The 17,934-nt window shown below is 57.4% G+C and overlaps 1 protein-coding gene across 3 annotated transcripts in view; it reads right to left on the bottom strand.

The window, feature by feature from the left end:
• Positions 1 to 3,848: 3,848 nt before the first annotated feature.
• SKAP1 (src kinase associated phosphoprotein 1) overlaps positions 3,849 to 17,934 on the bottom strand; it is a 150,483-nt gene continuing 136,397 nt past the window's right edge. The window contains exons 11-12 of one of the 3 annotated variants that reach the window (XM_086626536.1): positions 16,115 to 16,230; positions 3,849 to 3,959 (exon numbers count right to left, since the gene is read on the bottom strand). In XM_086626536.1, the coding sequence (XP_086482662.1) occupies positions 3,858 to 3,959; positions 16,115 to 16,230 (218 nt within the window). In that variant the 3' untranslated portion in view covers positions 3,849 to 3,857. The remainder of the gene's footprint in view (positions 3,960 to 16,114; positions 16,231 to 17,934) is intronic. The other 2 variants (XM_086626537.1, XM_086626538.1) reach the window with 2 other exon arrangements.

Genomic DNA, 17,934 nt, shown 5'->3' on the forward strand with positions numbered 1-17,934 from the left:
GAAAAGACATACTGGTTGCTGGCAACGTGTGTCGTCGCTGCGTGGGTGGAGGGAGCTGAGCTGCGGCCGAGCTAATTGCAGATAGATGGCTTTAGGGGAAAGAGGGGGTTATGGCACCTCTCCCCAGGGGGCTGGAGCTGCTGGAACCATTGGGGCTGCCCCTGCCCCGGGCAGCAGAGAGGTCACTGGGCCAGCACATCAGGGCTGATGTGTCCCACCTTGTCCCTGAAGTGCGTTTTCGAGTGCTGGGCCTGGCTGGGGGGGGGGGGGGAGTCTCGGCCCCATACGGGGGCCAGGGTACATCAGGAAGGGGAGAGGGAGGGTTGGAAACCCGCCGAGGCGCATCCGAAATGTCAGGAGAAGTTCATTGCGAGGGCTGGCAGCTGCTGGCGCGCCGGAGCGCCGCTGCCATTGGCTGCCCCCCCTCATGCATATTCATGTCTATTCATGAGTGTGCGGCTCCAAATGGTGCAGCTGTGAGGCCAGCTGTGCCCATGGACCCGCTCCTGCGCCCATGCGTGGCCTTTGCCTGTGCACAGCCTCACACAGCCAACGTGCCCTCGGCTGGGGCCGGATCCTGCCCCCTGGGCTTGCTCCGTTTCCCCCAGCGTGGTTTGCATCGTGAGCTTGGCCTGGCATCGCCACCCTGCTCGGAGCATCCTTTGCTTGATGCCTTGCCAGGAGCCAGCCAGCCCCAGGGGCTTCCCTCTGAAGGCAGATTTGGAAAAGAGCAGCCCGTGGGGCTCAGCCGTACCCGTGGGGCTGCTGGAGCCAGGTGGGAGCGTGGGTTTCGGCCCCTCTCTGGCCTCCTCACATGGTGCCCATCCTGCCCCCCCAGCCCGGGGGCTGGCTGCGTTTCAGAGCCAAGCGGAAATTATTTTTAGTGGTGTTGATCAGCTTTGCAAAGCTGTCGGGAAAACAGTGACTCAGAGACAGCCCTGGCTGAGGGGGGGCTTGAGGGGGGGGAAACAGCCCAACTCCTCGTAGGGAGCCTGGCATCGGTGCCCCCAGGGCTGCAGAGAGCCCCTGCGTGGGGGGGGGTCCCACCTGGGTGGCACCACGCAGGGCTGCTTTGCTGCAGAAGCGGGGGGTGACGGCCCTGGGCTGGGGGGGGTGACAGCCCCCTCTGCCCCCAATGTCTGCAGGCGAGCGCGGTGCCCGGGGGGGGTTACAGCAGCTGGTGACTCAGCTCTGGGCACACAGCAGCAACCCCGTCACCCGTGTGGGGTCAGGGACGCGGTGGGCACACAGAGATGCTGAGGGTAACCTTCCCCACCCTGAGCAGGTGAGGACGGCTCAGTTCACCCCCCCCCCCCGCCATGCCCTCGCAGCCTGGCACATTTCTCTCCTCCCCACCGCCTGCCAGAAAAATAGTCTCTTCGCTTGGAAGCGGGCCAGGCTCTCCAGACAGCGCATCCTCCCCCCCCCCCAGGAAGGCTGTCTCTCAAGTCCATGCAAACAAACCGTGGTGCTTCCCCCCCATCCCGCATCCCCACGCAGCGCACAGTGCCAGGGGGTGGGTCCTGCTCTGACCCGGGGCTGGAGCAGCCCGTGCTCGGCCGAAGTGTCCCACTCCCATCCCATCTCCCCAGCCTCTCCTCAAGCCCAGTAGGAAGGTCTCAGCTCTGGAGTCCTGAGCAAGTCCCTGCATCTGGGGCAGGATTAGGCCTCCAGATGCTGGAGCATCGGGAGTGGTACCGGGATGCAAACAGCCAGGCCGCTTCTGTACTGGGGCAGATGCGTCCAGTCAGTGCCAAGCCCTGGTCCCTTTTGCACTGGAGCATCCGTCTGAGCAAGAGCATCAGTTCCTCCCTGCTGGGATCCCAAAGAGCTCCTAGGAACGATGCCGGAGAGATGGACCCTGGCCCTGCAGCTGCCCCCAAAACAAACTGTTCCTTGCAAGATGCCCGTGGATAGGGAAATGGAGACATGGGAGGGCTGAGCATCGTGCCAAGGGGCAGAGCAGAAGGAGCATTTCTCCCTCCAGGTGCCCAGATCCCTGTCGCGCTGGCACAAGCTCCCACAGCTGCGCCAGGTTTGCACATGCTGTGGAGAGCCGGGGCTGGAAGAGCAGGTTGGGAACACCAGAGGGATTTGAGCCAAGCTTGTGCCCTGCTGAGCTGAGCTCCTGGCATCACAAACCCATCTTCCATACCAAGGACAGGCCTGGCAGGAAGGTCCCTTCGCTGTGTGCAGAAGCCTGGCAAAGCAGCAGGCACCAGGATGGTCCCCACAGCCCCCTGCGTGTGTCCGCGGTCCCATGGGGTCATAGAATCATGGAATGGTTGGGGTTGGAAGGGACCTCAAAGATCAGCCAGTTCCAACCCCCCTGCCATGGGCAGGGACACCTTCCACTACACCAGGTTGCCCAAAGCCTCATCCAACCTGGCCTTGAACACTTCCAGGGATGGGGCAGCCACAGCTTCTCTGGGCAACCTGTGCCAGTGCCTCACCACCCTCAGAGGGAAGAATTTCTTCCTTAGATCCCATCAAAATCTCCTCTCTTTCAGTTTAAAGCCATTACCCCGTGGTGTCCTGTCACTACACCCCCCTGTAAAAAAATCCCTCTCCAGCTTTCCTGTCGGTGCCCATGGTTGTGCCTGGCTCCCAAACATCTGCACAGCTGTGCCTGGGAGCAGCCGTTCGGCCGACCCCGCGGGCGATGCTCCTGTTTCGGCACCCCCGCTGCCGGCCGGGGGCTGGAGGGTGCCGGGGGCGGCTCCGGAGCAGCCCAGGGGGTTTGGGCACCCTCCCCGGGAAGGCTGCAGTCAGCAGGTACTTACCACCATCTAGTGGCCCTTCAGCCAAGTGCGGGAGGAGGAGGAGGAGGAGGATGCGCTGAGTTAATCCTCAGTCGTGGGCTGGGCTGGGCCTGGACCAGAGGGCTCTGGGGATGCTCAGAGCTGGGGCTGGAGGCCAGGGGCCACTGCCCTCACCCAGCTCCGGCTCCAGACCCACCATGAAGTCTGGAGCAGCCAAACGTGGAGAGGAAAACGGCTTTATTGTGGGCTGCCAGCCCCCCACACCCCGCTGTGCCCCAACGGCATCACAGCGGGTACCACGGGGCAGAGCAGGGCTCCATGGCACCACGCGTGGGCTGGGCGATGGGACGCGGGTCTCTTCGTGCCATGGGTGCCCGTAGCAGGGGGAGGCTGGTGGTAGGGACGGTGTCACTGGTATCTCAGCATGGCCAGGGAGAGAGGAACACCTGGATCTGGGGAGGGGGAGAGAGATGGGTGATGGTGGGAAGGGGACATCGAGACACAGACTGGGACTGACACAGCCTCACGCATCGGTGACTCATGGGCACAGAGGGATACCGAGGGTGGGAGATCTGTGGGTGAATGTGGGGGTCTCGCTGCCCCAGGCAGGTGCCAGGACTTTGCCTCTAGTTCGGCTGTGGACCCCCTCCACTTTCCCAGCCCTGACCTGTGCCTCAGTTTCCCCATCTGCCAAATGCCTCCATAATGGGTTTTGTTTGGGAGGAAAACACTGCATGTGCAGCTCTTGGTGCCAGCGTTGGTGTTACAGCCGGTGACACACAGGTCTCTGGGTCCGATGTAGGTGGGGGCCATGGCTTTATGTTTCTCCCATGGAGCCTGAAGGACTTAAAATGCAGGGGGGGACACTGGGCAGGGTGGCATGGTCCCTCAACGGCAACTGCGATTCCTGGTTTCACCTGCTCCCACGTGAAGCAGAGACCAGGAGATGGAGCCAAAGACAGTCCTCAAGGCTCCGCACCCTGGAGATGCTGGGGCATCCCAGGAACGGAGCTGCGTCCCCAGCACCCACCTCCAGGCCCCATCCCCAGCAGGTGCACCTCAGAGCACCACCTCTCACCCGGGGTGCTGTGGTCCTCATCGCTCCTCCAGGTCGTAGGCTGGCATCAGGTAATCCCTCGGGACGATCCCGACCACGTTGTTGAGCTCTCCCACCCACCAGCCGTACACGTCGTACGCCTGGGGAGACACGGCAGGACGGACGCGGGTTTAGTGCCAGGACAGGGGACATGGCTCAGGTCCCTTCGGCACCTGGATCTACAGAGAGCAGCCCCCAGACTCCCACCAGAAAATACCCCGGTCCCACCTCTGCCCCTGGTAAATCCTTCACTGTCCATCCCACCCCCCCTCTCCGTCCTGCCCCGCTCCCCCCCCTCACCCTGGGTCCTGCGGGGCATGGCTTGGGGTTTACTCAGAAACTCAGCATTTAATTCACACCTCAATATTTTTGGGTGTTTTAGTTTTGGATGTCAACCCTCAGCAGGTCCCAGGCCCCAGCCTGGAGCTCTGTGAAGCCCCTCCAGGCGGATCGTGCCTGGGTAACACATCCCCTCCCCAGACTGACGTGCGATTTTCCCCTGACAGCGGATACTGGAGGCAAATAATAACAGAGAAAACTTCCCCCCCCCCCGGCGCATGTGCAAGAGGAGGAGTTAGTACACACAGGCTTAAGAAGTTTGCCATCAAAATAGATTTTTTTTTTTTTTTTTTAAACGAGATATTAAAGCGATGTGCTCAGCAGCACGTCCCATCTCGCGTTCCACGTGAGCTCTGACCTCGGTCGGGGCATTTAACGGGTCCCCGAGCTCATCCCAGCTTCCCAACAGGGAAAGGGCTTCACTGGGGCAAGGGGCTGAGTCACCAGAGACAGACATTGCTCCCGACGCTTCCAGCTCTGCAGATGGTGCTGCCGGAACTGGGAAAGGGTCCCAGGAGTCCCAACAGCCCCCCGGGTTGAGATCCTGATGCTCCACAGGGACCCACATCCCAGAAAACGGTACCAAGACCCCACAACGCTGCTGGAAAGGAAGGAGCAGGGAGGGATGGAGGTTACATCCCCCTGCCCTGGAGGAAAAATCCTGCTGCAAAACCAGAAGGAAAAAAAAAAAATTGGATCTATTTGCTGTAGCCTGGAGAGCCGTGGGCAGAGGGGCCAAGAGGCAGCCCGGGCGTGTTGGGGGGAGACCCCCAGCCTCTCCCCGCCCCCCCAGCTCTGCTGTAGCCTGAACACTATGAGGTATTTAAAATAATTTCTGCTTTGATGAATTGCCGGGTAGTCCACGATTGCTCATAATCAAAGGGAGGAAAATGCAAATGAGAGCCAGCCGAGAACTCACGGCACCGAGCGTTTATTTCACCGCGCAGTGCCAAAAAGAATTAAAACAACATTAAACTCCCAGCAATAATGTTTAAGTCCTCGTTTCCAAGTGCCAAATTGCACCACTCTGGATCATACAGATGTTCGTTAATTATGCTAATTTTTATTAAACTATTAAAACGAGGAGTGCACTGGCACAGCGAGGCAGAGCCCAGTGCAGGGTGAACTCTGCTCTCGTCTGGAGGTGCTAATTTACATCGTGCCGACGTGCTGGTGCCTGATACCGGCTTTTGGAGGAGAAGGAGGGAGCTGGAGGATGGTTTTGCTGGAATCTACCTAATTACATGCTAATGGGGCCTCTGTGCTCAGTACCTGCCTGGACTGTGTTGGGAGGGGGGAAGTAATTTAGCTGAGACTTTACAGAAGGGACTGAAAACCCACTAATTGGGAAGATAATTGTTCCAGCGAGGTCGGAGGGCCCTGAGCGTGCCAGTACGGCGGCATCAGGAGATGGGTGTGGGATGCTCTGCCCCCTCCGCCTGCTTAACCTCCATCAGGTGCTGCTGGAGGCAGCACCCATGGGTGCTGATGCCATGCTGGGAGCCCCGGCACGCAGCACTGGGCGTCAGCCAGGAAGCAGAGCAAAGCCATCGCTCTGCCCCGTCCCCAGAAACACAGCAGGGCTGAGCGAACTGGGAACCCCACCCTCTTTCCAGGCACTGGGAACTGGATTTGGGGGTCACCCCAGCATCCCGGCGGCCATCCTCCCAGCCCAGCCATCCTCTACACAGCCACAGCCCTGCTCCACTCCTGAAACGCTGTGATTTCCTCCCAGAAGGAAGAAATCCCCTTCCAAGCACTTTTCCACATTTCATTCCCGAGATCCCTGGTGCCAAGCGCAGCCGAAGCAGACGCTCGTTCCCATAATCGCCTGCAATCGGGGCTTTTATGGCAGGTTGGTGCACGGGGCCGTAAAAGGCTTTATGCTGCTAATCTCCATCGAGGAGGGAGAAGGAAAAGGGGGAAAAAGAAACAAAACAACAACCACAACCCAGTTTCTCTCGCTGCCGTGCACCACGGCTCCTCCAGCATCACCCGGGAGAGACAATGCTCTTCCAAGGAGGGGGAAAGCAGCATCCCTGAGTCATCCAGCTGCAGATTCTCCCTGTCCCTATCGGGGGGGTTGTCCCACAGCCCAAGCCTGTGGTCACAGAGGTGGTGACGGGAACGTGGCCAACCATCCCCTGGACAGCCACCCCGTGACATCCTGAACATGTGGCCATATCCCTCCGGCAGCACTTCCCCGGCTCCACCAAGCTCAAATTGTCCCATCCGACACCCCTCCTGCCCCTCTTCCTCCAACCAGCGCCGCGGGGATGATATTTACTCCCCAGCAGTGCTCCCAAGCCCTCCTTGCCACCATGCTCCTTCGCCAGCCCTCGTAAACAACCCCGTCGGGCTTCGGGAGGGCCATTAATCACCCCCCCTTCGCACAGAAGATCAATGACGCTTTGATGGATGCCGAAGGAAAAGCCAATCAGTCAGGGACTTATCGGTTTATGATTGCTCGGCCCCATTATTAGTGCTTGTGTGTCATACATTATTGTTAGGAAAATGGAGGAATCTAATTCATAGATGAGGTATGGCGGGCGTGCGAGGGGTCGGCTGACACCGGGGAGTTTTATACCAGGTCAGCTATACATCTATTTACCTCGAAAAGCGGCTCGGAGCTGCAGCAAGCTCTGAAATCCAGGGGCTACCTGTCCTCGGAGATTTGGAGCCAATGGCAGCTGAAGGATGCAGCTGGGAACGCTGTTTCCTTGGCACATCACCCAGCCTGGTGCACGGAGGAGTTAATTTGGGTGATGCTCACCCTTTGCTTCCGATCGTGGCCTACTATTACCTGCCCCCTACCACCATGCGGCTTTTTGTAGGGTAAATCCCTATAAAAACAAATGATTCCCACTTGATTCCAATGATTCCATTCTCAGCTGCTGTGAGGAGCTGAGGACACGCAGCTGGGGCTCGGGCATTGCTCCTTCCCCTTGTCCCATCTGCAGCACCCGCTCTGGCATCGCCTGGGGTGGCCACGGTGCCCCATCCCACCGGGATCCGCGTGCCCCATCCCACCGGGATCCGCGTGCCCCATCCCACCGGGATCCGCGTGTCCCATCCCACCGGGCTCTCCAGGTCCCAGCCCAGGAGGAAGAAGCTAATAGGCATAAGGGGCTCAGAGCAAGCAGTACTAGGGGAGCCAGAGGGAGAGGAGGGTGATGGTCTCCAGCTGAGGAAGGCCAGGTGGAAATGACCACCTGGGCCCGGGTTTTGGCACGGACAACACCACAGCCCCTCCTCGAGACGAGTTCTCAGGCTTTCTGTGGGGAGACCAGCCTGATGGCAGGCGTTCAGGATTTGGCCCCTTAGTCGTTTCCCATTCAAAACAAGTAACTGTCCCACCACCCGAGCGAGGCAGCACCACGGCACCGGATGAGAAGCCAACCCTGAGCACACCGCGGCGGTGGCACCACCTGGCTTGAGGGTGCCAACACAGCTGGGCAGGAGAGACGCACATCCCTTTGGGCACCCCGAGTCCAGCCAGCTCCCCGTCAGGACGCCGCAGCCAGGAGGGACAGCACGGGGGACACATGTCCAGGGCAGACAGACAGACAGACAGCGGTGGCCGGACCCCCGTGCGGCGCGGGAGCGGGCAGAAGGTGCAGCTGGAGCCCCGCCAGCCGCCGGAGCCGGGCTGGGAGACAATAGCGGCGGCAGCATCCGATCGGATCGGCGGCGCTGATGGGACCGGGAGCCCGTGCGAAACTGCCATATTAATATTTATTCCACAAAGCGCGCGCGGCTCCCAGCTTTGCGCGCCTCCGCCGCGCTCTGACCGCAGTGCCAACCCTCAGGCACCGCAAACACAATTGGAAAACAATGTGACGGAAATGTTTAATCTGCTCAGCCCATCTGTGCTGCGTATTTCTCCAGATCTCCCTGAGAGAGGCGCCTTCGAATCTCCACATTGCCTTTAATATTCTCCTAAATCACCTCCCCACCGCACTTCAAGGGCCATTGCTACAATATCACAGGTTCATCGAGAGTGCACGGGAGAAGGGGGGTGCACGGAGGGGAGGGTGAGGGACGGGGGTGTCGGCTGGGATATTTTTTATTTTAAAATATTTCCCAGGGACGGTGTTCCTGTGCCCCTCGGACAGGCGAGAGAGAGGAGACAAAAAAAAAAAAAAGAAGGGGGGGGGAATCAGAGGGAAGTTATTGTGCTGTTGCTGGGAGGCGATTAGTGAGGCTGTTTAGAAGCAAACAGGCTGGAATGGAGCAAAAATCATTTCCAAAGAATCGCTTTTATTAATCTCCTTCCTCGGCCGCTCGCTTTCGCGTGTGGCTGCCGCTGTTCCTCTCTCCGGAGGGCTCCATCCTGCTCCAAGCTTCACACGCAAAACAGGCACGGATACGTGGGTGAGGGGGGAGACCCCAAAGCAGCAGCAGCCCGGGGTGGGGATGACTGGGCCCAGCATTCCTGGGTCCCCCACCCCGCCACAACTGTGACCTAGAGCCAAGATGCTCCAGCTCACGTGCATTGCTGCCCCGTGCCTCAGTTTCCCCGTTCCATCAAGGCCAATTCCCCCATATGGCCTTTCAATACTTAAACGGGGCACGTAAGAAAGATGGGGATAGACTTAGGATAAGGGGTAATGGTTTGAAACCAAAAAAGGGGAGATTCAGACTAGATATAAGGAAGAAATTGTTTATGCTGAGGGTGGTGAGACCCTGGCACAGGTTGCCCAGGGAGGTGGTAGATGCCCTGGTCCCTGGAAACACTCAGGGTCAGGTTGGATGGGGCTCTGAGCAACCTCATCTGGTTGAAGAAGTCCCTGCTCATGGCAGGGGATTGGACTAGGCAACCTTTAAAGGTCCCTTCCCACCCAAACCATTCCAGGATTCTATCTCCACTGCGAGGCCCCCACTCTCTCCCCGGGCTGCTGGGTGCTGCCACCCACAAACCGCCCCACAGCCATGCAAGGAGTCCGGGGGGTGCGTGGGGTCCCGGGATGCGCGGGGTCCGGGGGTGTGCAGCGGACACATGAGGTCCGGGGGTGTGAGGGGTCCCGGTGTGCACAGGGGACGCACAGGGAGCAGGGGGTGTATGGGGTCCAGGGGGGATACGGGGTCTGGGGAATGCACAGGGTCCAGGATGGAGTGCGGGGCCCGGGGCGCACGGGGTGTGGGCTCCAGGGGGGATACGGGGTGTGGGGGATGCACAGAGTCCAGGATGGGGTGCAGAGTCCGGGGGGTGTCGGGTCCAGGGGGGATACGGGGTGCGGGGGATGCACAGAGTCCAGGATGGGGTGCAGAGTCCGGGGGGTGTCGGGTCCAGGGGGGATACGGGGTGCGGGGGATGCACAGAGTCCAGGATGGGGTGCAGAGTCCGGGGGAAGATGCGCAGGGTCCGGGGTTGCGCGGGGTGCGCGCAGGCGGGCGGGTGCCGCATCCCCCGGCGTTGCCATGGCAGCCGCTCCCGGCTTCGCTTCCTGCATCCCCGGGGGCCGGCGCAGCCGGATCCACCTGCTCCTTCCCCGACCCTCCGCGGGGTCATAGTCAGGTCGGCAGAATAAATGAACGCGAGCACTAATGATGTGTTTGCGGGCTGTTTATGCTCTCTGTGTGTCAGGGGCACTCACATTTAGAGAGCTCATTATGGCTGCAATTAGACTGCACCATTGCTGGATATTTAACTCCTTTTTCTTTTAAATTAGCATTTTAATAACGTGCTTTGAGCAGGGGAAACAAAATGACCATTTTTCACGGACAAACTTCCTAGCTGTAGGTGCAACTTTAATGGCAAAGTTGCAAGGGAGGTAAAATAAGAGCAGGCCCGTTCCCTTCCCACCTATCCCTGCCCTCTCCCCCTCCTCCCCGCCATCGGGAAGGGCGGAGGGGGGGGGGGGAAAAACCGGGAGAGATTTTTATTTGCTTTATCGCACACTCCATTTCCTAAATTTGTTCTGCAGCCAATTATTTTCGCCTTTAAAGTCCTGAACGCTCACGCTTGATGAAAATTAGCAGCCATCTGAGTTAAACTCTGCCTGTGACCTGTGAAGAGGGCTCGGAAATAATTGCGTACATGTGTGCGTGCACGCGCGCGTGCGAGGAGCCAGCCATCCATCCCCGGAGCGGGGAGCAGGGAGGGGGGGCTGTGGCCAGGAGCAGCGAGGGCCGATTACATGATGGGTATTATCAAAATATCTTTATACAGTGACCCCCGGGGCCGCTTCCCCGCAAAGGTCGCCGCAATTATTTCCCCTTCGTTCATGACCCTTCGGTTGGGCTCAGGGGGTGGGGGAGGCAGAGGGGGCCAAGGGGGGACAGCCGAGGGGCTGCGGCCACCGTACTGGGAGGAGGGATGGGGACTGGTGGAGGGGATGCTCCATGACTTCACCAGGAACTTGTGAAAACACCCGTTTTCCTTCGCACTTGCTCCACACAGCGCGAAACCCGACCCCGGCCAGCCCCAAAGTCCCGGTTTCGTTCCTCCGTTAGGATTTGTGCTCCTAATTAATCGATGGCCCTAAACCACCCATCTTTTCCCCAGGGATTGCTGCGAGGGCTGCGGGGAGGAGGCGAGGGACCCCCAGGGGTGGGGGTACCCACTGCTGCCAGGCTGGGAGAGGCAGCTGAGCCAAGACGGGGTCTCCAGGAGTGGGTGCTCCCCTCTGCCCTGGGACAGGGGGTCACTGGGAGCAGATGCCCCTCTCCATCCCAGCCCTGACCAGCTCCAGCCCGTTTCTGTAATAACTGGCAGCCCCAGATGCACTGGGTCAGGACCAGAGGCCAGAGCTGGGACCCCCCAGAACCCCCACGCAGCCAAAATCACACTGAGGGTCCCGAATCAGCGGGGACCCACTGCAGGGAAGGGAGAGAGGCGCAGCCTTGGCGAGAACGACGCTTTAAACGTTTCCTCTTTTGCCTCCACTCAGCTGTACCTCAGACGTCGCCGTTTCATAAATACAATCCGGGTAGCGCAGGCTATAATTTGGTGATAGCTACCCCAGGACATATCTAGATACACTTCTGTTATTTTAATTAAATACTGCATTATGGTTTGTGACAACTTCATCGCTATAGCGTAAATGAATTCGGAATTAAAGTCTTACTTAGGCATTCCACTACTTCCCCCCCACGCCCCCCTCCCCTCCACCCCTCCGTGTTACAAAGCAAAAGGCTATAAAATCAAGATGTTTGTTCATTTACAGATGGAGCAGCTTGGAAAAGAGGAGAAAAAAAAAAAAAAAAAGGAGAAAAGGCGAGACGGTGCGGAACACCGGCGGCTTGGGAGCATCCTCGGGTGGAGGAGAGCACAAAGGGGGATGCTGAATATTAACGGGCTCCTCCGAACCCCCCTTTCCCCAGCAATGGGATTGCTGTGTTGTCCATAATTCTCATTATTAAATCCCACTTTGCGATGGCTGCGCTGGAAGTTTTAGACCTTTGGGGATTGGGTCTGTGGGACGGGCACGGTGGTGGCTGGAGGGACTGAGTTATGGCAAAGGGAAACTTTTTGTTTTATGCCCAGGCCTGGGAGTTCCAATTCCATCCATCTATTAACTCGTCTCTAATGAAACTAGAGTGTACGTGACATTTTGCAATATAACTGCTTTAAATGTTACCACATCAATTGGTTTAAATGTTACCCGCGCCTCATGAACCGGGAGATGGGTTTATAATTATCTCCGTCTCTCTCTAACGAACAAAGATTTCGACTGTCTGCTGGTATTTTGCACCAGCAAAGGAAGCAGGGATGCCCGAACACGGGTGCTCAACAGGCTCAGGCAAACAAAAATCCCAAGTTTTGAGGGTGTCACCTCTTGGCAAATCGATGCCAGGTTTAAAACCTTCCCGATGGCTTTTGGGCAATTGGGGTTTCGCCCTCGGCTCTCCTCTCCATCCCTCTCCTGCCGATGAAGCACCCCGCAAACAAAACCGGCTCGCATCCGTCTACCCGCGCCCGCATCCGTACGTATGGATATAATATGTAGATCCATAAAACGACGGCAGCCCGGGAAACTTATGGCCGGGGAGGGATGGGTTTAACGACGAGGCTCCGCTTTAATATTTCCCATCGTCACAACCCCAAGTGAAATTTCCACTTCCATTTACGAAATAAGCTGGGAAAACGTTGAGCATTTGTTACGCTGGAAATAAAAAGCTTTTGCTTTTTTTTTTTTTTTCCCTTGCTTTTTTTTTTTTTTTTTTTTTTTTTTTTTTCCCCACCACCCATTTGAAACAGGGCATCGCAGCAAATGTCACCCCCACCTCCCCGGCTCAGATTAGCGAGGGGCTCGTTACTAAATCTCTGTCTAATAAAGGCAGGGTTGACTCTGGAGGAGCTGCTGGTTCTAACGCCGGCTTTGGAAAATGGAAGGATTGTCACACTTAAAGACACAAATTTCCCCTGTAATATATTCGAATGGAAACCTCTGAATCCAATACTACATGGGCATATCTAATAAATTCACAATATTTCAGCCTCAACAGCCTACAACGGTTAGTTTTAAAGATTTATATGGTAAAAAATTACTCGGTGATGAATATAGTTTATTCTGTGCAGTATTGGAGAGTATAAGGAATTAAACTACTGTCTTTAACAGTGAATTTATTATTACCTCTGTCAAAGCCAAAGTCTTTAACAGCATTTATTATAAATTTCAGTGCAAAATAAATGGTCAGGGTACGCCTTAAAGCTTAAACCCCCCCAGTGGATACATGTGCCAGCCCAGGAGAAGTTCACGGGCCAGGGGGCAACGACTGAGCAGCCCCCTGAGACCTCCAGGGCTGGCATTGGGGTACCACGACCGTGGGGAAGGGGCCACCACATGTCCCTGCCACGGCCACCGCTGCCCCGTGGGGACCGGGGTCACCCAGCGCCGAGGGTAGGACGGCACGCTTGGAGGCAGCACGATGGTCGGTTTGGGGTGAAAGCAGCAGGGTTGGGGCAAAATTTGGGATGCAGCACTGGAGACGTGCGGGTGAGCCCCCACGGATGGGGCAAAATTTGGGATGTGGCAGTGGTGGGGACACGCGGGCGCTGGGCACCGTCGGTGCTGCCTCCCCGGCGCTCGGCCACCCTTTTGTCCTCGCCGGCGATGGGTGTCCCCTCATTTATAAAAATTACCTGGGAGGAATGAGGCTGCCAGGGGCTTGTTCTGGACGATTGGTTCCCACCGGGGGGGTGACGAGGGGGCCGGCGGGGGAAGGATGGCCCTCGCTTGAATTTGACCGGTGGGTGACCGTTGCCTTCCAGCTGACCCCGCCGTCCCATCCCCATCCCATCCCCATCCCTCCCAACCCGGGAGCCTCCCGGAGGGGTTATTAATGGGAGTCGAACGCCGCCGAGCCCCGAGGGAGCCCATCTCCCCACCAGAGACCCCGGGGGGCTGAGCCCACTGCCCCGGGATGCAGCTGGGTGCTGAGCCCCGACGGGGCTCGTTACACGTCGCCTCCACCACCCACGAGGTTCAGCGCAACGGAGGGGGCGTGGGGGGGTCCGTGGCCTTCCCTTGGCCTCTCCCCACGAGCGAGATGGCCCCAAATCCAGGGAAAATGCCACTAGATGTCACCACACGCCTTTCGCTCGGGGTCCGGGGTATGGGAATATGCCCCCCCCCCCCCCTTCCCCCCCTGCTTTCATTGAAAGCAATTGAGAGAATTAACTTATCCGGTTTTATGGCCCGCTTGTCACATCCAACTAAGCCCACTTAAAATAGGAAGTCTCGCTGCATTCAAATAATTATCATAACGTACAAATCACTCAGCCAGGGGACAAGGGACCGGTGCCGGGGAAAGGGACGCCACGCCGGGGCTTTGCTGGGATTATTGCTTTCCCCTCCCCAAATTCATTCCCCTGTGTATTAGCCTGGCTGAGCTGCGCCGAGCGGAGTAGCGATGTTTCGGGGTACAGCTGAGCCAGCTCCAGCCATGACCCCCTCATCTCCATTATCCCTGCGGCACTGGGGCCCAATGAAGCGCTGGTGGCACTGGGGGTGCAACAAGGAGCCTCCTGGCTGGGTCAGGGGGTGACAATGAGAAAAGCCGTTGATGGTGGCATCTCCCAGACTCCCGGTACTCGCCCAGGAGAGGGGTCGGCGCTGCGGGCACAAGGAGGGATGCGGCAGGTGATGATGCTGCCCATGCCCAGGCCAGGACCCTGCATCCCCTTCGCTGCAGCATCCACCCCCCGCCACCAAGAACCCCCCCCAGCTACTGATGTCCACTAACCCCCAAATCACTTTTCCCCGCTGTTGATGCTCGAAATGTCAGACAGGACCCGAGCAGCAGCCGGCGTGTGTTTCAAACACACCAGATGGATTTTTATATTAGCTACTATTTCATGTTCAGACAGAGCGACCGCGTCGCTAAAACGGCAGCCTCGCCGCTGCCGAGTTTGCTTCTGCGAGATTAATTCTGCGAAATTAATTGGGACAAGATTGAAAAGGAAATTAAAATGCAGCTGAGTGAACAGGCTTTTCAAACACCTTTCCCCCCCCCCCCCGCTTTCCTTCACCCCCTCCCTCCTTCCCCCCCAGCCCCACGCCGCCTCCGTTCCGCGGCGGCCGCGAGCATCCGTCGCGCAAAGTAATTTACGGGGGAAAAGCTCTCAGGACCGATCGGTTACGTGTGAGGAAGCCGGCACAAGAGTCGCAATCTGGAGCCACTGAAGGGAGCAAAAACCCTGCCGTGACTCCAAGCTGGGTCCCCGAGCTGGTGTGTGTGTGTGTGGGGGGGACACCCGACTCGCTCAGCCGTCGGCGGGATGGACCGAGGTGCTGGCAGTGGCATGGGGGGGCTGCGGGTACCGCCCCCAGGGATGGCCACGGGTTGCTCCTGGTGTCACCCTCCTGGATAAATGAGGTGATGAGCCAGGGCTGTGAGTTTGGTGCCCAGAGCATGTCAGCCCCATCCTGGGGGGGCATGGTGGGGCAGCGAGGTGTTAAATGCCACCGTGAAGTGCTTTGAGATCCACAGATGGGGAATTCGCAGCCTTCCAGACAGGGACGGCGGGTGCAGCTGCCTCCGGAATCAAACATGCCAGCAAAAAACATCCGTGCCACGCTGGCTGCAAGGCTTTGGTGGACGAGCAGCCGGCGGTCAGCCATGCTGACCACCCGTGTCCACCCCGGGACTGTCCTGCGGCTGCTGCCAGGATGCCAAACTAAACCTGATCCTTTTTCTCACCGATAAAACACAGCCTTGGTCTTAACAAGCCTGAGACTTGGAGGTGCTCTTCACCTCCAGAAGGTCCGTACCCACCACAGCTGAGATGCCTTTCCCCACCTCAGCTCCGCTTGACCTTCCCCAGGTGGGTGCCCACTGAGGGCAGACTGGGCACAACCTTTGACATCATCGCTGCTGCCAGATTGGGATGCAAAGCGTGTTGCAAAACATCATCCATAAAATGCAACCGCCCCAGCTCATCGCTGCCAGCCACGGCCACCGTGGTCTGGCAGGGACCGGCTCGGAGCCGGGACAGAGCCCTCCAGGGACAAGCATGGCACGAGAGGGTCACGGGCACCAGTGCCTTTGCTCTTGCCCCCGCAAACCCACTAATGCAAACACTTAATTTATTCACCTGCGCGCGCTTTGCCGAAGGGAACCCTGGTCACACCCGGCTGAGCAACTCAATTACCCCTGTAATACCCGAGCAACAGCACGTACAGACTCCATTACAGTGGGGAAAAAAAAAAAGGAAAGAAAATCAAAAATCATCTTGCTTTGGGGCGTTTGAAATGCCACGTGTGAAGACAGGGGGTATGGGGCAGTCACGGAAGGGGGGAGCGGGATGTTGGGGTCTGGTTCCCGCGCGTACGCGCGGGAACCAGACCCCGACATCCCGCTCCCCCTAACTCTTTGGACCTTGATTTTTACCTATTTCATCAGCTCTTGACCCTGCAGTTGAGCCCCAGCCTCGTGCCAGTGAATACTGGGCTCCCACTGATGCTCTTACCTTGCTTAGGACATAGATGAGGTCCCCACGGTGGAAGGAGAGCTCGTTGGGATGCTCGCCGTTGCAGTCCCACATGCCTTGGTAGTAATTAGCGTAATCTCGTCGTTGGGGACCTCCTAGGAAAAAAAAAAAACCAAACAAGAGAGAGGTCAGGGTGATGGGGAATTCCATGGGGAAGTATTGGGGTGGTGGAGAGGGGCTGGTGTTTGTTGGGGAAAGGAAGGACATGGTGGTGATGTGCATTTTGTGTTTCAATTAAAAGGCAGAGGCTGAAGAAGTACTGCAAGGGGCTGGTCAAGAAATGAACACAATATCATAGAATCTTGGAATGGTTTGGGTTGGAAGGGACCTTCAAGGTCATCTAGTTCCAATCCCCCTGCCATGGGCAGGGACACCTTCCACTACACCAGGAGTAGGAAGCAGGGATAGGAGAAGAACAGGGAGCAAACATCTGCCTTCACCCTCCCATTCCCAGGAGGTCAGAGAAGGTCCCAAAACTTCTACAGCACAATATAACCTCGTAGCTCAGGTCTTGATCTTTCCATGGAGCTGTGAGTTTGGGAAGGCAGAGCCTTTGCTCGTTGCCTGTGACCAGTTTGCTGTGGGAAGGGAAGGGGATGTGAGTCAGCAAACTCTTTTCTTCTCTCCTTTTTTTTTTTTTGAGAGGCAAAAGATCTGTTTGCTGAAAGCCGCAGCTTTGGGCTCATGAGACTGTTGGCAAAGGGTGCCCAGGCTGGGGTCAGCCCTGGGCTAAACGTGCACGTGGGTTTCCTGGAAAATATTGCAGCAGCGTTTCCAGAACGAAACGTTTCCATCTTCACCATCTCAGAAGGGCATTTCCCACTCAAGAAACCGGCCCAGGGACCAGAGCCACCACAAAAGGTGGGTCCTCACCACGGGAGCAGAAAGCATCTCGCCTTGTGATGGGACCAGACGAGCCCCATGCCAAGGTCTTGCAGAGCCCCAGCACCGGAGGAGATGCTGCTCTGCCCAATCTGCAGCCTGGGGAAGTGACTCGTCCCAGCACATTCAACAGACCCTTCTCAGCATCAAAAAAAAAACCCAAAACCTTCCAGATTCCCAGTTCTCAAGCACACAAGAGGACCATTAAAACACGCTCCTGGACCAAAAGCTTCAGGCAGGAGACTGCCCTGATGGCAAAGCACCAAAGCGGGGGTGAATCCAGATGTCACGACACGGACATCTCTGTGATGTGACCCCCATGGCTAATTAAACCCAGTAAAACCACATTCTGCACGGGGTGGGAATCGAGCACCGGGGCTGTACCAGCGATCTGTGCCGCTCTGCCACGCAGCTGAACCAAGCCCAGAAAGCATAAATAGAAAATATCGAGCACATGTTGGAGGAAATGTTTCTAATATGGTATAAGGGACCGAGCGATAAGGGTGCATCTGGAGTGCTGTGCCCAGATTTGATCACCTAAATATGAAAAAGGACATTACAGAGATGGATAATGGCACAGCAGGGAGCAACCGGAATGACTCAGGGACTTGGGGAACTTAAATAGAAAGGCTAGGAATTAAAAAAAAAAAAAGTAGGTCTGCATCCTTTGGAAAGTATTAAAGGGGGAGCACAGAGCGGCGAGGAAAAGATTGGGAAGGGAATAGGAGGAGTAGAGCTCCTGAGTTATTTAAGCTCGTGCTAAGTGCAGGAACCAGTGCAGGTTACGAACTGGAGGCAGAGGAAACATCAGGGCGCGGGGGAGGACGCGGCAAGGAGCGGCTTTGGTAGGAGCCAGCAAATTGTGCAATTAACACAAAAGGTCGTTATGGGAGGGTGTGAGGACAACGCCGCGCTGC

This window comes from Tauraco erythrolophus, chromosome 25 (genome assembly GCF_009769465.1).
Source record: "Tauraco erythrolophus isolate bTauEry1 chromosome 25, bTauEry1.pri, whole genome shotgun sequence".
In the NCBI taxonomy this organism is placed as follows: domain Eukaryota; kingdom Metazoa; phylum Chordata; class Aves; order Musophagiformes; family Musophagidae; genus Tauraco; species Tauraco erythrolophus.